The sequence below is a fragment of the Dermochelys coriacea genome, chromosome 3 (assembly GCF_009764565.3).
Source record: "Dermochelys coriacea isolate rDerCor1 chromosome 3, rDerCor1.pri.v4, whole genome shotgun sequence".
Lineage (NCBI taxonomy): Eukaryota > Metazoa > Chordata > Testudines > Dermochelyidae > Dermochelys > Dermochelys coriacea.
In genome coordinates this window covers 207,945,723-207,966,953 of record NC_050070.1, presented here as the reverse complement: position 1 = coordinate 207,966,953, position 21,231 = coordinate 207,945,723, and the positions used below count along the sequence as shown (strand labels likewise).

The following is a 21,231-nucleotide window of genomic DNA, read 5'->3' as shown; positions in this document are numbered from 1 at the left end:
AGCCCAAGTTTTGCTGTCTTCAAATTACACCAAGTACCTGTATTTTTTCCAATCACCAACTTCAGCAACGCTGTGTGGCTATGAAAGACTAACAGAAATGCAGATTTAGTTAATCACATCTTCAGTATACCCAGGAGGTGGTTTTACACAACATCTGGTAATAAGTTGTTACCAAGTGGGAGGTTTACAGCAAGAATTGGAAGGGGGCGGGGCAGCTACTCGATTTTATCTTCCACAATCTGCAGAGGTGACAGGAGTCCAGAACAACTGTGCCACAGAAGCTGATATAAGGAATGGCCTATATAGGTAATGCAGTAGAGATGGTAAACTAATGACATCCAGTGTTGCTGTGAGCAACAAGTTAAGCAATGGATTGGAGTGAAACCATTTGAAATGAAGTCAGTTAAAAAGATGTGTTAAAATAGTTTCATGGGCAGGCATAGCATGAGTGCCCCAGCCAATTTGCGTAGTTTTACAATCACTTTTGAAGAAATTTTTTTTGCCCCATTACCGTTTAAAAGACCTAGACATAGGAAGCTGACAATAGAGGAGTTACTGTACCTCCGGATGTGTATGGTTACCTTCATTATAGTAAATTGTAAACAACGAAAAATATTCTTCCCTCAGCTCTGTCAACTTAGGTAAAATAATTTCAAACAAGTGACTTTTTATAGTGTCTCTTTAACTGAATGTCAGTACCAGCTGCCTTGTTGTGAATAATGCTCAATTATTTCATAATATTCTGTACTGATGTGAATGTGAAACTGTGGAACGTTTTTATGGAAAGAATCAGTTTTAATGATCCTCAAAAGAAGTAAATCAAAAGAACATTTAAGATATTCCTCAACTGCCACCCTTTTTAAATCACAAAAACTATGGTTCAGGAGAGAAGCAGACTCTAGTATGCATGAAAGATCTCTATTGTCTGAACTAGAGTAGTATAATGTATGGAAAGGTGGTGTAGGCCAGGGGGAAGGTTCATCACAAGGCAGTCTCTTGAAGACAGTGTAAATTCACTAGACTGGAAGAATCTTGACTGAAGTTGCTAGAAGGCACTGATTGGTGATGTCTAGCTACATCCTTAGTGTCCGTTTCCAAGCAGCAATAACAGATTTTGATCATCCCCAGTCACCTAAGAGATCTCATGTTCCAGTTTATCTTCAACCTCAGACTCAGCTTCTGTCTGTATTCTTATCATCTTGCTGCCTCTGCAGCCTTAGCTTCTCAAATCCCACGTTGGCTCCTGTTCCTTGCTTTCTTATCTTAGTGGAGTGCTAGCAATATTTTGTCCTTTGTCAGTATCTTCCCTGAGTTATTGGAGGGCTTTGTGTTCCTCTGCATCTGCTCCTTCAAAATACCACTGATCAGGCAAGGAAGCATCTCAGAGTGCACATCAACATCTTCCTTATTCAGTGCATTGCAGTCTATATCTGTCTTATTGGACTCTATATCTGTTCTAGTGGAGACTCAGAAGAAACAAGTTAAGATCACATTATCATTTGAACTGTGGACATGGAAGTTTGGAATGCAGTGGTTCAGTGCAAAGATAAGGTATACTGACAATCTATATAGGGTATATTTTCCTAAATCTCACCCAAGTTTGACAAAATACCCTAAAAACTAGGATTTGAGGAATTCTTGAAGTATATTTACCTTAAGGAATTATTTTATTCCTTATTATTTCAAGTGTCCTAGGCAAAGATAAGGATGTGTCATTTTGGGCCTTTAAATATTCCTTGTTACATGCCAACCAAATATAACAAGAGGGTAACGAAAGGCAATTCATAGACATCATAATGATGAATATTCCACTATTGTATGTTGCTTTCCTCACTGGCTGGGAATATTCCACCCAAGAATACACACCTTGCCCTTCCCCTATACCTGGGTACTATCTGTATTACTATACAGGTCAGAAACCTGGACCCTATTACAGGCAGACTTGGAGCAGCTAGATACATTCCGTATGTGCTGTCAGCTCCAAATCCTGAGAATAAAATGCTCTGACTTTGTGCAAAACATCCAGCTCTCAGATCTGGCATTCCTCCAATTGCTCATTATATTCAAAAACCACATTTGCATGCTCTTCTGCTATGTCACTGGGATGGTGAAAAAACCACCTCGGCACATCATACTCAAACTCTCCATCAATGCACAAAGGGGTGAATGCCCTGAACCTACCTGGCATCACGCACAGGACTGCCCCAGAGATTTGTGGATTCACAGGGTTGAGCCAGATTGGGGAATTTCACTATGTGATGTTTGGTGTGACGCCATCAACCATGGTCACTCTAGCTAGCACAACAATCCTCAAAAGACTACATATATTTGATGATGATGCTTTCCCCCATCATATCAAGGCATGAAAAAATTTAATTGGACACAGAAAAAGAATGCTTTCTTGTACATTATATAGTATGTTACTCTCCAAACAGTCCCATTTAAGTCAGACGTGCTAACCAACATGGATACGTAGGCATCCTTCAGTCTTGAGAGACCATAGGTGTGCACCCGAGAGGTAAAAAATTTACTCAGTTGGTTTTAAGACAGATGCGAACATAGCTGAAGAGACCCACTCAAGAGAGAGAATCTCTGTCGTATGTCACATTTAAAAGGTGATGTTTCAATGTTTTGGGCTCTGCCTTCTGCGAGCTCTTTTCTCTGCTAAGCTGGACTGCTTCCTCTTGTAACTATGGAGACCTTTGTTAAGCTCTTGTTTCCAAAGGCTGTAGTCTTGAGTGTGATCTTCCCATTTGTTCACATCCCTGTCCATTTTTTTGAGGTCTCACTTGCACATATCCTTGAAATGCAATTTTGGGTGTCCTCTGGGTCTTTTTCCAGATGTCAATTTGCCATAGCGGATGCGCCCATCAACATGGGTAAGGATATTAAAATCTGGCAAGGTGACTGGGAAAGGAGTAGGAAAGAGAAAGCTCTCTCTTCCTTCTAGCAATCAGTTGGTGTCTGCAAGCTTCAGATGTATACACCTGTTGACAGACAGGATACATCTATATAGTGTTTTGGAGCCCACGAGAATGAGCCTCTCAGCTCAGGTCAACAGACTCAGGCTAGAGGGGCTCTAAATATAGATGTGTAGACAGAACTGAAGTTGCAGCATTGCTTCAGAGCCCAAACTCCAGCCCATACTGCAACTTCATAGCTATGTAGACAGTGCTTTTTTTAAGAGTACTAATGCCACTGCCCTCAAGCTTGAGTCTGTCAACATGGGCTGGAAGGCTCCCTCCCATGGGCTCCAAAACACTATAGATATGTCCAGGGACATTATGGGAAGATTCATGAACTGCCAGGATTCAGCGCATTAGACACTGTCTCTAGATCTCCCCAGCTGCCACCAACACCAATCCTACATACTGGCCTCTGGCTATAGGTTTAGCCCTCCGGCCAGTAGAGTGTGAAGCTTTCACCACATGCGTATTCATTGCAAAGCTGAACAATTGAATTGCTAAAAGATTTGATGCATTGATAAAGATGAGTTCCAAGATTAACTTATTTTCATAGCATCAGTTTTGTCTATCAGCTCTGATAGACCCATGGCTTTATTCTGGGGGATTCTCCCCCACTGCATTTGTGCCTGTAAAGTTTAGCAATATATAAAAGTTTAGATTTTCCAGGAGCGTTAATGTTTAAACACTCTATAAAAGTCAGTTGTATTCAGCTGCTTATCTCTAGCACATTCCCAATGGGATTTTACTAAAATGAATGCTGGTTAAGGGAAGAAGTTTCCATTTCTACCTTTATAACATAAATAATGGTAGCAGCTGTAACCTAGTATTCTAGAGTACGGTAGGCAGTATCTAGAATGAAGATATGAAGCAGACAGTGGTCTCAAGAACAATGGAGCAGTTAAGATTTGTTACATCATTGCAAATTAATGGGTGGGGGGGAAGCTTCAGAACTCACTTAGAATTGGAAATATTGGGGGTAAACCTCCCTCTCATTCACCAGATATACACAGTGAACCAGAACAAATGCAATACATAGAAACCAAAAGGAATGCTACGTAGTATGGCAGGTTTCTCATCATCTCTGGCAGTTTACCTTCATCAACTTCTGACAGTTGGCCTCAAACTCCAGGACTCCTTTCTTGCGGGTCCTCGCAAGTTCACCCTCATGAGAGTTTCTCCAGCAAACACTGATAATCGAGGCCAGCTAATTGTTTCTATCTTGCTGAGAAAGCCAGCCAAACATTTCACAGAAGCAGCAAGTGACCTGAGTGGTCCCAAAAGAATTGTTATTGCTGGAGCTCCTTTTAATCTCCTTGATCTTGCCCGGGATTGCCTGGCACCGTGCTTAGTGCTCCATTTTGTGAACATCTGAGACATCCTGCACCTTGCTGCTCCAGATCCCAGGCAGCCTTAGTTCAGCTTGCTGCTCAAACATTTATACGTACGGCAAGAAGCAAAGATTTGTGCAGCTAGCCCAGAAGTTTACTGATCATATGTGTATTGCAGCAGCAAATGCTTTGGAGAATACACAGATAAGACTCTGTTACCACAAGTAGAACAGCACAGAGTGCCAGAGACCTTGGGAAAACATGCTCACTCTGGAACATGAGGCAAATGCATTGTGAGATGAAGTCAGAAAGACAGGCTGAATTGATACAGCTGAAACACTTGCGACTTCTAGTCCACAGTGGAAAGTGAACCAGTTCAGCTAGAACTGAGGGAAAGTGTTTCACTCAGAAGTTCCAGTTAACTGTTAAAACCAATAAACTTGTAAAATGCCTAGAATGTCTGTTGTATGTGAAATAAAGCATTGAGTAAATTTTGCAGTCTCAATCCATTCCAAGCAATGGTTTCTTGAACCCCTTTTGTCTTGCTTTCTATGGACAAAGTTCAGAAGTGGATCAAAAGACAGCCTGACCATTTTTCCCATATTCCATTTCTCCAACACACACAAATTGTAATGAACTCAGGAGAGAGAGAGAGAGAGACTTACTGTTCCCTCATTCCTAATGAAGAATCCTTAGCAAAAGGCATTTTTACAAAAGTATACTAAAACTAAAGTAAAGTCACTAAATCGCAATTCTAATTAAGCAAAATACTTTCACTATAAAGTCACCCCCACCCCACCACATAAGCTCTTATAGAACTTACAAGTAAAAATCTAAGTTCTAACCTAAGTAAATACTATATTTTTTTCCCTTTCATAAAGAGTTGAATGTTATTTTTAAAAGACAGGTTAACCTATGTGACTTTCACAGCTGAGAAATTTCAATTTCAACCATACTGTTTCATATGAACAAAAACAAATATTTCATTATAATTTAAAAAATTTGAGCAAGTTCCTTAAAATTGGTATTTTTTTAAAACAGCAGTTACACATACGTTTTAAACTGCACATATACTTGTCCAAATAAACCATTATACAACATTAAAAAAAGGAGAACAGCTAGCTACCTTGACTAGGCTGAAAAGATCACTTCTGGAACTAATGAACTTGGAGAAGAAAGAGTCCCATAAAAAGTTATAAACAAAAACAATGAATTTCTGAGCCAAACTGGAACGCAAGTGGAATATGCCCAAGGATAACGCTTCACTAGCAAATTATGGGCCTAATTTCCTTGGTATTGTAAGACTAAGTGAGACTGAGAAAGGATAGGTTTCAGAGTAGCAGCTGCATTAGTCTGTGTCCTCAAAAAGAACAGGAGTACTTGTGAAACCTTAGAGGCTAAACAAATTTATTAGAGCATAAGCTTTTCTGGGCTACAGCCCACTTCATCGGATGCATAGAATGGAATATATAGTAAGAAGATTTATATATTAGCCTCTTACAGTTTGTATGGCAACTTCCACCTTCTGTTTGTGTGTGTGTGTGTGTATATATATGTATGTGTGTGTGTGTATACACACACACACACAGAAGGTGGAAGTTGCCATACAAACTGTAAGAGGCTAATTAATTAAGATGAGCTATTATCAGCAGGAGAAAAAAAAACTTTTGTAGTGATAATCAAAATGGCCCATTTAGACAGTTGACAAGACGGTGTGAGGATACTTAACAGAGAAATAGATTCAATATGTATAATGACCCAGCCATTCCCAGTCTCTATTCAAACCCAAGTTAATGGTATCTAGTTTGCATTTTAATTCAAGCTCAGCAGTTTCTCGCTGGAGACTGTTTTCGAAGCTTTTCTGTTGTAAAATTGCCACCTTAAATCTTTTTACTGCGTGGCCAGAGAGGTTGAAGTATTCTCCTACTGGTTTTTGAATGTTAAGATGTCAGATTTGTTCCTGATGTCAGATTTGTGTCCATTTATTCTTTTGCGTAGAACTGTCCTGTTTGGCCAAAGTACATGGCAGAGGGGCATTGCTGGCTGGGTCATTACACATATTGAATCTATTTCCCTATGTTAAGTATCCTCACACCTTCTTGTCAACTATATAAATGGGCCATCTTGATTATCACTACAAAAATTTTTTTCTCCTGCTGATAAAAGCTCATCTTAATTAATTAGCCTCTTTCAGTTTGTATGGCAACTTCCACCTTCTCTGTATGTGCGTGTGTATACACATACACACACACACACACACACACACACACACACACCCCTTCTTACTATATATTCCATTTTAGGCATCTGATGAAGTAGGCTGTAGCCCACGAAAGCTTATGCTCTAATAAATTTGTTAATCTCTAAGGTGCCACAAGTCCTCCTGTTCTTTTTGAGAAAGGATAAATGTCATAAAAACAATGATCTACAATAACACAAGAAAACTTTACCAAATTCACTATCATCTACAAACGTAGCAACCGAAGAAAAATCTGCCCCAGGCCTCAAAGGTTTAATAGCACAGTGTTGCACAGTGAGATCTCACATTACTGAGATCATAAAATTTATTGCAATACATTCACTACAATATGAAATATCATAAATAAAATAAAACTAGAGATATCAAATGGTTAATTTTTAAATTGTGTTTGCAATATTTGATATCATGTAATGGATCAGTCCGTCGTTAATGTAGATAAATGAAGTTGAATTGTTGGGGGAAAAAAAGATAGTCACCACTGCTAGGGTCATAGACATGCCCCAAATTGCTCACGCTCTCTGGCTATAAAGTAAGCTGTCATACCACCAGTTCAACAGGAGAGAAGCACCAACATACTAACCAGAAGTTAGTAAAAATGCTCTGCACTTTGATAGGCTCCAGTGTGATATATTGCCTATGCTCTTGCTCTGAATCTACTGACAAAGCTAGAGAATCCTTTACACAGGCTTATTTCTTTCAAATAGCAACTAGACCAGTGGTTCTCATCCAGGGGTACACGTACCCCTCGGGGTACACAGGGGTCTTCCAGGGGTTACATCAACTCACCTAAATATTTGCCTAGTTTTACAACAGGCTACAAAAAAAAAAAAAAAAAAAAGCACTAGCGAAGTCAGTACAAAGCAAAGTTTCAAACCCGCCAATGACTTGTTTCTACTGCCCTGCTCATTGAAATGCAAGTACAATATTTATATTCCAACTGATTTATTTTGTAGTTCTACGAGTAAAAACGAAAAAAAAAAATAGCCCCTTTTCAGGAACGGCGGGGCTGTGACGCGTTTGTATCTCTAGGTCTGCTTTTGTAAGCAAATCGTTTTGAAGGGAGGTGGAAGTGGGGGTACTCAGGACAGATCAGACTCCCGAAAGGGGTCCCGCCGCCTGGAAAGGCGGAGAGCCCCAGCACTAGACCCTCACAGCGGGGCCTCTCCCTACGGCAACAGCCCCTTCCCCACACGGCGGGAGCGGGGTGAGGCGCGTCCACGTGCCCCGCTCCGGGCAGCCACAGGCCCCCCCAGCCGCTCGCGGACCCCCCGTCAGTCGCCCGCCTTCCACGCCCCGCAGCCCCCCCCCCGATTGTGCATCAATGGCCGCCCCCGGCCCGAGGACTCGCCCCGCCCCCTCACCTTTTTGAGGGCCGGCACCAGCAGCCCCCGCCACTTGGGCGCGTTCTCCTCGCTGAAGAACTCGTAGAGCAGCGGCGGCGCCTGCATCCTGCCGCTGGCGGGCTCCTCGCGGGGCCCGGCCCGGGGCAGGCGGGATCAGTGGGCGGCCCGGCGCGCCGGCCGCGGACAGCCGGAGGGCAGCGGCAGCACCCGCCAGCGGCAGGACTCAGCGCCGGGGGGGGGCGGCGGCGGCGGCGGCATCCCAGCACCCCACCCCCCGGGTCTCTCCTCAGCGCCCGCCCCACGCAGGGCCCCGAGGCCGGAGCGCGCTCGGCGGGGCGGCGCGGGGAGGCGAGCGGCCACCCTGCCCCGCCAGCCGCACGGGCATGCCCGGCCCGGCCCGGCCCCACGGAAGCGCGCGGACGGCCCGGCCCGCTCGCGCTGCAGGGCGGAGGGTCACGCGCCGCCTCACATGCCCCGGGGGCGGGGTCTGCGCCGGGAGCTCGAGGGCGGCTGGAATTCTCGGGGCTTTTTTTCCTCGCCCGGACGGTTACTCCCGAGGGCGCGTGCGCGGTGAGGGTCGGCCGACAAGCGCAGGCGCGAGGCGCGTGCTCCGCCCACTCGCCCCGCGCCAGGGCGGAAGCGCGGGTCAGCCGGAGCCGTCAGGGAGCTCAGCAGAGTGCCGAGTGCCTCGCTGGGCTGGCGGCGGAGCCGTTCCTCAGACAGCGCCCCTTACAGGTAGGGAGGGGCCCCGAGCACCTCAGGGTGCAGCACCTCCCTCGTCCCAGCCCCCGCCCCTGACAACCCCCTGACCCTGCTGCGGGGCGGGGGCGGCACAGGCGGGAGGAGAACCCAGGCGCCCGGGGAGGGGGAGGGGGAGGGGGAGGGGGGGCTGTCCCCTGCTCTAAGCACTGGCCTTGTGACCAGCACCCCCCAGCCACCACCTCCCTGGGCGCCCTGCTTGGGGCAGCTGCCAAGCCCCTCCCCCCCCCGTTTCTCAATCCCTTGGAGCGGAGATGGGGTGTGACTGCCCTGGGGAAGGATGGCCCAGTGGTGGGGGAAGACATGGGATCAGGTCCTGAATCCACCGCAGACTCCCCCCTGTCTCCTCAGGCCAGTCGCAGCCCTGCTCCGTGCCTCAGTTTCCCCATAGAACAGGGTAGTTGGAACTGACCTCCTTTGTGAAATCACAGCTGAGGAGAGAGAGACACACACAGCCCCCGTCTGGGGGTACTAGGACCCAAGGGGAGCACCCCCCCGCACCGCACATGGGCTTGGGGGGGAAATTGCAGAGAAGTGCCAGACAGCAACTCCAGTTCCACCAGGAGCAGAAGCGGCCAAAACTGGGACAGCGAGAAAACTTCCTACAGTTTTGACTGAACGGTCTCTGGTCAGTGCCGATGGGCTCGTTGCTCCAACCCCCCCTGCCCTCAGTCTCTCCACCACACTTACCCTCTTCTCCCCACCTCACCTTTGCTTTCCATTTAGCTGATCCCCTCCCAATAGTGGCACAAACAGGCCGCTTGCTGCCATCCCATTGTTCTGGTTCTGTCTAGGTTTTAAAGTCGTTGGGGCCGGGACTATCTGGTACTCTACTCTGTTTCTACAGCACCTAGCACCATGGGGCCCTATTATCGGTGGCCCTTAGTATTAACCGCGTTTAGGATACTGCCTAATTATATTTAAAAGCTACATAGCTGTAAAATTGAGTAATAGCACTGGCCTACCTCACCAGCATAATTGTGAGGATAAATAGTGTAGTACCTAAATCAGGGTGGATTTGATTTAAATCATGATTTAAATTACTAGGCAGGAAGACTCAATTTAATCATGAATTTCTACATAAAAGTGCATTCTTGTTGGCTGTTATAACCTTAATAGATACTCTTCACAACTCAGAGATACAGGAGACCTAAACTGGGTCTCTTTTAGGGCCTGCTGCCATTATGGGTTTTTCCTTCTAGTGAGAGAATGGTATGGTAGACCTCAAAGCAATGAAGGCTACGCTCAAAAAGACCTCAAGCTTTCTGGAACATGCTGCTCAAAGAGTTTCACTTTTGTTTCTACTGCGTGTCCCTCCCTTCTCACATTGATCTCCAGCCTTCTTCTCCTTGTCCAGATCTATACTGTCCCCCACAATCTTCTATTCATTGAACTTTTCGAAACTGCACTTTGAGACAGAGGTAAGGGATTGACTCTGTGTACACACATTTGCAGAGGGACAAGGGGGTTGAGGTCTTATTTCTCACCTCTATATATTTATTTAAAAACGTTTTTGCTGTTTACAAGCATGTTATCTCTGGACACACAAATCCACACTTTGAGAACTGCAAAACTAAGCATCTCTGCTGGTATCTTCTAGACTTAGCACTGAGCCCCATTGGGTAGCTAGAAAGATTAACCTAAATAATCTATACAGAAGCCCCTGGAACCCCATAAGAGTGGGTCCCTAATCCATGAACTATTTACAAAACTGTTCTTAAACATTACATGAATATATTGTCTCATACTATAGAATTAGAATTTATAATCCCTATTCCATGATATCTTTGAGCTATAACGTATCTTAGTTAAAACTATCTTTAGACAGGTTTTTTCCCCTCAAAAAGCATTTTATCAAAAAAATCAGATTTAAATTAAAAAAAGCCATTTTTTTAAAATCATTGATTTTTATCCACCCTTATCTAAATGCCTCAGTGTAGTATAATGGGGGTTAGATCGCTGATCTTAACTACCACCCTTGGAATCTGCCAGCTAGTTCTTTCCTCACCCCAATCAACAAACGAACGCCCTGCACCTTCTCAAGCACTGCTGCAGTGCTCTAGCCCATTTCACTTAAACAACTGCACACATCTGTGTCCCGCCTTGTTTCGTAGTCAGGTGCGGTTTATTTAATTTCTAGGCAAAGGTTTAAACACATTACCTGAAAGATTACAAAATTTCATATTGAAAGGCTCCAATAATCTCTTCTGTTTTGTCCTTTTAATATATTTTTGCAAATTTTAGGGAGAAAGGTTTCGAAACCTATGTCTACACTGCACTGTAAACCTGGGCTTGTGGATTTGGCGTTTCCATGCCCATGCTCGAACGTCCACACTGGATTGTAAACCTTGGCTTACAATTGCTGGACCCAGGTCTCCGAGCTGTGCTAACGCATTCATACTGTGCTATAAGAAAAGGAGTACTTGTGGCACCTTAGAGACTAACAAATTTATTAGTTAATAATAAACTAAATAATAAATAAATAAACGACCAAACTAATAAATGTTAGTCTCTAAGGTGCCACAAGTACTCCTTTTCTTTTTGCGAATACAGACTAACACGGCTGCTACTCTGAAACCTGTCATACTGTGCTATGCAGACCTTCTGACTTGGGTTTGTGCCTTGAGCTGCATCCGCACTGCAAAATGACAGGGCTTAGACCCAACTCACCGCAGGACTCTGGCTCTGACCCATACCCAACAGGGTCATAGGACCTGGGTCCTGAGCGCTTGCTAACCTGATTCAGACTGATTTGTATGTGGACAGAAGAGGGGATTGAGCTCAAATATGAGTCAGAGTCTGGGTTTAGTGTGCAGTGTAGATATACCCAGTGAGTGAAGCTGAATGAAGTGAGCATGTTATTTTTGCAAAGAAAATATAATTGGTTATGGATGCTGGCTGGACTCTTAACACAATTTCAACTTTAACTTTTTAAAAGGAAGTGTTTTAGTTGTGAATTGTGACGTACCTTGGGCACTCCTGATATCTGTAACCACATTGCTGTTATATAGAGTGTATTTTTAAAATATTAGTTTTGATTGTTTTATTGTTTTGTAATGCTTTTAAAATACTGTTAACATTACCTCCCAACTACTATTTTCAAAGTTCACTGCACATCAACTTTCAAATACTTCTCTCACAATAAAGAATCGGAAAAGAAATTTGTCCTATTTTACAAGCTTTACAAATAGTCACCAATGCCAACAACTGTCACCCACTTTTTGCATCAGACACTAAATGAAACCAAATGGCCCCATCTATAAGGTGTCGTTACCATCTGCCAGGAACTGTCACAAGAACCACTCATTGCCTCTGCTGCCACCAACTGTCTCCATGACAAAAATTGACACCAAATCTCACCAGTTGTTATGAAATGACAAGTGGCCATGAATTGTTACCAGCTCCGCCGAGACACAAATTGTCACCGAATTTATTTGAGCATAAGCTTTCGTGAGCTACAGCTCACTTCATTGTCACCAACTATCTCATTACTGACCGCCACACCCTTCTGCCAACAATCACTAGCTATTGCAACCTCTGACCAGACCCCACTTGGAACCAACTGCCGCCACTTGTCCATCATATACCACATTTAACTAATTCTCTCCAAATGTCACAGACTCATGAACAGCCACAAAATGTCCACAATTTTCAGTGAAGCCCATCAAATGGGAGCAGCTGGTGAAAATTTCCCGATCAGTCACAACCTGCAGTCAACAGACAAGAATCAGCAGCTATCAGCACCTGCCATCACCTGTCTTCAGTTGATAAGAATTGCCACACAGCACCAACTCCTGGATTGTCACCAACAGAGAAACTGTTAAAGTTGCCAAATCTCATGATTTTTATTGTGAGGCTAGCAATATTTGACATTTTTCTTAAAGCCCCAGCTGCTGGAATCAAGTGATTATGAATGTCAACTTTCATTATTTGAAGTTTCTAGCTCTCATGATTGCTAAGAAAAACTTAAAAATGGCATGAGTGCCCCCAATAGCTCAGAAACCAGAAGGCAAATAAAAATAACCCACTTTTTGTTTTTTAATCTCATGGGGCTTTTTAGGCCTGAATTGTGATTTGAGTGTGTGGGATTGGCAATACTGTTGACACCAGTCATCACCTCTACAAGACACCAACTATTGCCATGTGCACCAGTTGTTTCCAAATGAGACCAACTATCACCAACTGAAATCAAGAGCTACCAACTGTCACCCTGTCAGGATGCTCTCATCATTGCATCACATTACTTTGCTTGTACAGTAGTTTACCCTCCCGCTAAACCAAAACGCCACCGCCATTCCTAGGTAACAAAAGTCCAAATAAATCTAAGTACAAACAAAATCGCAGTTGCCTAAATCCTCTCCCCTGTGGAAACAGCAGCATCCCTCGTGATCCTTCAGGCAAAGGGGAATGCCTCTGTTCTAGGTGCAAACCAGCATCAGGAAAATGATAGATCTGGAGCTCGCCTTAAAGGGTGAGCACAGCCTGTTACACACCAGTTGCCATCAGTATCACCATATGCCTTCCTCTGTCTCTACCTGCTATCAAACGCCATCCGCCTACACCATTGCCAGGAAACGTGCCTGTCACCAATCATTACCAGTTCTCTTCACCACGTACCCAGCATTAACTGTTGCCAATAATAGAGCCAGTCAACAGTTTAAGCAAAAAGTTATTAAAAATGTTTTTAAAAGAAATATATTATGAAAAACTTGACTTTTAAAAACAATTTCACTTTTTGTGATTTTTTGCAGCATTTTGAATAGAAAATTTTATAGATTTATTCAACAAAAATGTTAACAAAACCGTTGAATGTTTGCATGGCCCAAAAACCCAATTTTTAATTAATGGAAAATTTAGATGTCTTCGTTTTTTACAGTTTTAAAAAAATTAAAATAGGATCTATTTTGAACCCTAAATCACCACAACTTCAATTTTTATTTTATTTTTTCAATTTTGTTTTGAACGTCACCACTTACTACTAAACATAAGGAATTGCAAACCAACTTTTTTTGGTTTTGTTTTTAAACCCGAATTAAAAAGAGTTTGGGGCAGTTTATATTTCCCCCTTCTGTCTTGATACGAGGGAATTGGGGCTCTGATTATTCTGAGATATGAAGAATTGGGGATAAACCACCATAGGAGGCTACAAAAGGCAGTTTTGGGGTTGCTTTCTTCACTGATTGGGAACTCTTTGCTCAAGGATTTACCCTGCTTGTCATCCTCTGTGTAATCTGTCAGGAATTATCAAATATTTTCTTTTGACACCACCAGCAAGTGCTACCAATGGTAAGAAACAGCCAAGCCCTATGAATAACCTCCAGCTGCAACACAGAATAATTTAAACTAAAGGACAATGTTGGCACAAAAACAAATTGATATAAACTGGCCAGGAACAAATTCAAGCTGGAAATTGGAAGGTTTCTAACCATAAAAGAGGTGAGGTTCTGGAACACCTCCCACTAAGAGTTGTGGGAACAGACAACTTAATTTGTTTAGGAGCTGGACAAATTTGGGAGTGCAATTGTATGAGGAGGTTGTTTGTGAGGGTAAGGCTCAACACCCCTGGGCTCATTTCTGATTTATGTCTTATGTTCCTAAAAACTCATGACTCAGAGCTTCAGCTGATGACCTGCAGGGGTCAGGAAGGGATTTCTCCCAGCCCCAGTTTATTCTGAGACGATTTTTTAAACCTCCTTCTTCTGAAGCTTCAGGGATGGCCACGGCTGGAGATGGGACATTGGATGGGCAGGGCCAGAGCTCTGAGATGGAACCAAGCAATCTCTTTATTAGGTGCTTGGCTGGCTGGTGCTTGGCCTAGGGTCCGTTTGCCATGTGTGAGGTTGGGTCAGATTGGCAGGGACTTTGGGAGGGGGGGGGTTTCAGGCAGGTCACTTGTCAGGATTATCTAGGTAAATCTCTTTAATAGTTTCCCTGCCATTGCAGGGGCCTCAGACACTGGTGACATCTCGGTCCTTCCTATTCTCTGCTTGTGGTACCCAATAGTCTAGTCTGTAATAGCCTGGTCTAATTACAGTTGTTAGGTTTAGCGTGCAGGTGCTGAGCTATAGAGGCCTGTGCCATACAGGATGTCAGACTAAATCTGATGGTCCCTTCACGCCTTAAACTCTATGACACGTCCACCAAGTATAATCGATCATGGTCATCACCAACTGAGTGGAACTGACATCAACAGCTTGAAACTCCTACTCCCTGCCATCCTTTGCCACCACCACCACAAAAGAGTCATGGATTTGGGACAACAGCCACCACTGACAGCAGTTGCCATGAACTTTCAGTTGCCATCAACTCCCTCCACATGCCCTCTGTTACTAAACTGACTGATCTTTCACTGCCTGCCAAATTGCAGAAGATTCACCAGCTGCTACCACCTGCCACCAACTGTCAGCAGCTGTCACCTTTCACCAGCAACCACCAACAGTCACATACTCCTTTCACCTGGGGCAAAGTGTCATCAACCATGGACAGAACTAAATCAGCAAGTGTAAGTTAATCAACGCATCTCCCAACCACTCACCGGCTGCTCCTAATGAAGCACTCCAACAATATACTCCCAAACTAGTTGTTAATGGTCTTCCGCTATGAAATTATTGACTAGCCCCCTCCTGCGTAAGTGAACTGTTCCCCAACTAATGCAGTTTTAAGAACTCCCCCTCACTCCCCGCTAATTATTTTGCTTTATAAACTTCTTGATAAAGATGCTATTGAAAACAAGCACAAATAGTCTAAAAGATGGAGTTCTAGACTGTGTGGTACAGGTAGGGATCCTCTTGTTCTCAACAATCCTCTCCCAGACAGAGGGAGAAAAATCAAAACCCATTGGAAAAAAAGCTCCTGCCAGAGAAAGGAGAGGTCTAGAGGAACTCCTGGCTTCTTCAAGCAGATGTGACACTCTGGAGGACAGAGAGGCAGAGAGATCTCTGAACACTTCTATCTGCTGCACTACACCATGGAGCTAGACAGGGGTTTTAAACAGGGCATCCACATCTGGAGGACAAGGAGCAAGAATGCAGTTGTAACCACAGGCCCAATGTAGAGAAAAGGATTTTTCTAGAATGTTCATTTTTGTTTTTCAGATATTTTAAAGTTATTTTCTCTTGTGCTTAATACATTAAAAACAACTTTGTGTTTGGCTGCTTGTAATAAATAGGCCAAAATCCCTTGAACCTCAAATTAATTATCTGCTATTTTTGTGGCAACAAAAAGGCATCCACTAATACGGGCAAGTCCCTAATCTAACAGATACATGTCTGAACCTGCTTCATTTGAAAGTGAGATGTTCTCTCTCTCCAAACCCTATTAGCATGAAATGTTCTGAATGTGAAGGGCTCACACGTGCACTTAAGGGCTCATTTTCACTGCAACAGTTAGCTCGAGTTAGTACCCTTGAGTTATTCCACTCAAGTTAGCCTGGTGAGTGAGAGCAGTGTCCACATCACAAGTCACTTGGGCTACAAACAATGGTAGGATTAGCATCTGATAAATTGTAACTCAAACTGCTGTGTTCCCCACTAGCTCAAGCATCAGGGATGCTCCAGCTTCAAATCTTCCCCCATCACCCCCAGCCCAGCTAGCTCGATCTCAAAGCACCATTGAATTCAAGCTAGAGGTTACTGTGTGTGGATGAGTCGGGTTAAAGGCAAAACTCAAATTATACCTTGAGCTAGTGAAGACAAGACCTAATACTGACTTAAGAGCATGACAGAACTTTCAGCAAAGGAAGATTCCCCAATTCCTTTAAAAAAACATACCCTCACTCTTTCCTATTCTTATCTCCTGAAATTAGCATAGTGCTGGAGAACAGGATTTCAAATTACAAAGGCAGGGAAATTTCTAGCTGCCTCCAAACACTATCCTCACCAGAGCTAAAAGAATAAGGAACAGTGACAAGTGAAAGAGTCCAGCCACTCTCTTTTGTGTATCCAACAAATTATTGAGCAATAGCTGGAAGTCAACTGAAGCCTTTCCCAGAAGTTCAGGCATATCCTCCCTCTCTCCTCCAGAAGAATAATTTTGAATATGTATTTCATACACCTGTTCTAGGGCATTCTAAATGCTATGAAGTGCTCTTTATTAGCATTATCCAGAGAGGAATGACTTCCACCAAAAGCAGGGAAAGCTCAATCCCCCTTAATTATTAGGAAAAAAAATCCAATTTGCATATATTTAATTGTAAGAGCTGCAAAATGACCCTGATAACATGAGGCTCTATGGTCATGTTGATTTTATCCCCCCACCTCCATCCCATTCTATTGTATATTTTGGCAACATCCTGTTTCCTCTCGGCTCATTTGTATTATCTCCATCCTTCACCATGTTCTTTTTTAAACTCCCCATCTCTCTAAATCTTCATTTTATTGTCCCCCATAGACCCTCTCAAAATCCCACCTCCAAATCTCATACCCACACCTTTCTTCACTCATCCTTCTAGACGTGTGCTCAATAGTAATATGCTCTTAGACCAAGGAGGTGGGAAAGTAGGCAGGAATCCCTGGACAGCTTGGGAACAGAGAGGGGGCCTGGTGTCTTCCCTGCTGCTCTCAGGAGGAAGCTGATGGTTCTTTGCCAGTCCCAGAGAGGAATCAGAAGCTGAGAGCCTCCCTCTTTCCACATCTAGGCCTGAAGGGGAACATGGGAGGATGCTGTTCGGTGGCGAAGCTCAGTGTCGACCCAGGCAACAGAGGAACTGCAGTCACAAGGGGGCACCAGCTTCAGCTCCACAGACAGAGGCAGCCCCTGCTGGAAAGGAATTGAGCTGAAGCTAAAATATGCGCCCTAGGAAAATCAGGGGATGAAGGGCAGTCGTGAAGAATCCAGGAAGCTATTGGCCAGCTAGCAAAGTGCCCAGTTGTCTTGGACCAGCGCTGAGAGAGTGAGAGACACTTACCAGTATCATCTTCCTCTGTAGTAGGGCCTGTCCCATACAAGTTGAGTAAGGACATGCTAGGGCCAGTGTAAATTGTGTCACCAGTAGACATACCTGTCTGATGTATATCTAGTGGACAAGAGTTTATGAAACAATGACTTCAAACTAACATGTTGATCCTTGGAGATATAGTCCTGTAGGCTTGTTTGAGTAGATCATGGAAGTAATATGTATTGATATATATTTGAGTATAAAGAAAAGGAGGACTTGTGGCACCTTAGAGACTAACAAATTTATTAGAACATAAGCTTTCGTAAGCTACAGCTCACTTCATCAGATGCATTAAGTGGAAAATACAGTGGGGTGATTTATATACACACACAGAGAACATGAAATAATGGGCTTTATCATACACACTGTAAGGAGAGTGATCACTTAAGATGAGCCATCACCAGCAGGAAAGGGGGGTGGGGAAGGAGGAAAACCTTTTGTGATGATAATCAAGGTGGGCCATTTCCAGCAGTTAACAAGAACGTCTGAGGAACAGTGGGCTGGGGGGGGAGAAATAACATGGGGAAATAGTTTTACTTTGTGTAACGATCCATCCACTCCCAGTCTCTCTTTAAGCCTAAGTTAATTGTATCCAGTTTGCAAATTAATTCCAATTCAGCACTCTCTCGTTGGAGTCTGTTTCTGAAGTTTTTTTTGTTGAAGAATATTCACTCTCAGGGCTGTAATCGAGTGACCGGAGAGATTGAAGTGTTCTCCAACTAGTTTTTGAATGTTATAATTCTTGACGTCTGATTTGTGTCCATTTACTCTTTTACATAGAGACTGTCTAGTTTGACCAATGTACATGGCAGAGGGGCATTGCTGGCACATGATGGCATATATCACATTGGTAGATGAGCAGGTGAACGAGTCTCTGATAGTGTAGATGATGTGATTAGGCCCTATGATGGTGTCCCCTAAATAGATATGTGGACAGAGTTGGTAATGGGCTTTGTTGCAAGGATAGGTTCCTGGGTTAGTGGTTCTGTTGTGTGGTGTGTGGGAACAGTATCCCCGATAATGTCACTGTTAATTTGGTGGCTGAACTTTGTCCTCACCCATAACTATTTCACATTTGGGGACAATGTATACCTTAAAATCAGCGGCACTGCAATGGGTATCCGCATGGCCCCACAGTATGCCAACATTTTTATGGCTGACTTAGAACAACCCTTCCTTAGCTCTCGTCCCCTAATGCCCCTACTCTACTTGCGCTACATTGATGACATCTTCATCATCTGGACCCATGGAAAAGAAGCCCTTGAGGAATTCCACCAGGATTTCAACAATTTCCATCCCACCATCAACCTCAGCCTGGACCAGTCCACACAAGAGATCCACTTCCTGGACACTACGGTGCTAATAAGCGATGGTCACATAAACACCACCCTATATCGGAAACCTACTGACCGCTATTCCTACCTACATACCTCTAGCTTTCATCCAGATCACACCACACGATCCATTGTCTACAGCCAAGCGCTACGATATAACCGCATTTGCTCTAACCCCTCAGACAGAGACGAACACCTACAAGATCTCTATCATGCATTCCTACAACTACAGTACCCACCTGCTGAAGTGAAGAAACAGATTGACAGAGCCAGAAGAGTACCCAGAAGTCACCTACTACAGGACGGGCCCAACAAAGAAAATAACAGAACGCCACTAGCCATCACCTTCAGCCCCCAACTAAAACCTCTCCAACGCATCATCAAGGATCTACAACCTATCCTGAAGGACGACACATCACTCTCACAGATCTTGGGAGACAGACCAGTCCTTGCTTACAGACAGCCCCCCAACCTGAAGCAAATACTCACCAGCAACCACACACCACACAACAGAACCACTAACCCAGGAACCTATCCTTGCAACAAAGCCCGTTGCCAACTCTGTCCACATATCTATTCAAGGGACACCATCATAGGGCCTAATCACATCAGCTACACTATCAGAGGCTCGTTCACCTGCGCATCTACCAATGTGATATATGCCATCATGTGCCAGCAATGCCCCTCTGCCATGTACATTGGTCAAACTGGACAGTCTCTACGTAAAAGAATAAATGGACACAAATCAGACGTCAAGAATTATAACATTCAAAAACCAGTCGGAGAACACTTCAATCTCTCCGGTCACTCGATTACAGAGCCGAGAGTGGCTATTCTTCAACAAAAAATCTTCAAAAACAGACTCCAAGGAGAGACTGATGAATTGGAATTAATTTGCAAACTGGATACAATTAACTTAGGCTTGAAGAGAAACTGGGAGTGGATGGATCATTACACAAAGTAAAACTATTTCCCCGTGTTATTTCTCTCCCCCCCCCCCCGCCCCGTTCCTCAGACGTTCTTGTTAATTGCTGGAAATGGCCCACCTTGATTATCACCACAAAAGGTTTTCCTCCTTCCCCACCCCCTCTTTCCTGCTGGTAATAGCTCATCTTAAGTGATCACTCTCCTTACAGTGTGTATGATAAAACCCATTGTTTCATGTTCTCTGTGTGTGTGTATATAAAGCTCCCCACTGTATTTTCCACTGAATGCATCCGATGAAGTGAGCTGTAGCTCACGAAAGCTTATGCTCTAAAAAATTTGTTAGTCTCTAAGGCCCCACAAGTCTTCCTTTTCTTTTTGCGAATACAGACTAACACGGCTGCTACTCTGAAACCTGTCATATTTGAGTATATTATTGATAAGTATATAAATGATATCATGTATTGATCTTTACAGAATCAGAGAAATGTGGGGCAGGAAGGGACCTTGAGAAATCAAGTCCAGCCCCCTGCATTGAGGCAGGACAAGTAAACCTAGACTATCCCTGACAGGTGTTTGTCCAAATGTGTTCTTAAAAACCTCCAATGGAATCCACATCACTGGAAGATTTTAAGAACAGACTGGGCAAACCCCTGTCAGGGATAGTTAGACACAGACTTCTGCTCCCGCTGGTGGGTGCTCAACCCCCCTCTGCCCCAGCCACGCCCCAACTCCATCCCTTCCGTGAGGCCTTTCCCCAAAGTCCCTGCCCCAACTCCGCCCCCTCCCTCCCCCTATTCCAACTCCTTCCCCAAATCCCCGCCCCAGCCTCACCTCTTCCCCTGAGTGTGCCACATTCCTGCTCCTCCCTTCTTCTCCCCTCCTCCCCTGAGTGGCTAAACAGCTGTTTGGCAGCAGCTGGGTAGGAAACACTGGGAGGTAGGCGGAGGAGCGGTGATACGGCACACTCGGGGGGAGGAGAGCTTGGCTGACAGTGGGTGCAGAGCACGAACTAATTTTTCCCTATGGGTGCTCCAGCCCCAGAGCACCCACGGATTCGGTTCCTATGTAAAGGAGGTATACTTGGTCCTGCCTCAGCACGAAGGGCTGGACTTGATGACTTCTGAAGGTTCCTTCCAGTCTACATTTCTAGGATTCAATGATTCTGTAAAGATACATATCCCGCAAAATGCAGGTGTTAGTTCAAAAATAGGCAAAATTACATTCCTAGGAGCTTGACCATTCATACATTCAGAATGCCCAGTTTATATATTAGGGTACATAAACATTTAATAGCAATTCAAAAATGGATGTTTTCCATCAGCATTTTTTTAGTCTTATATGGAAATTAGTGCAGGTGGTAAGCTATTTGTACAACAACA

At 44.1% G+C, this 21,231-nt stretch overlaps 1 protein-coding gene across 2 annotated transcripts in view; it reads right to left on the bottom strand.

Moving 5' to 3' along the window:
* The window catches only part of SOS1 (SOS Ras/Rac guanine nucleotide exchange factor 1), an 83,809-nt gene extending 75,354 nt beyond the window's left edge, over positions 1-8,455 (bottom strand). Inside the window, exon 1 of one of the 2 annotated variants that reach the window (XM_043512178.1) lies at positions 7,916-8,455. In XM_043512178.1, the coding sequence (XP_043368113.1) occupies positions 7,916-8,002 (87 nt within the window). In that variant the 5' untranslated portion in view covers positions 8,003-8,455. The remainder of the gene's footprint in view (positions 1-7,915) is intronic. The other variant, XM_038397579.2, reaches the window with a different exon arrangement.
* Between the last annotated feature and the right edge of the window lie 12,776 nt (positions 8,456-21,231).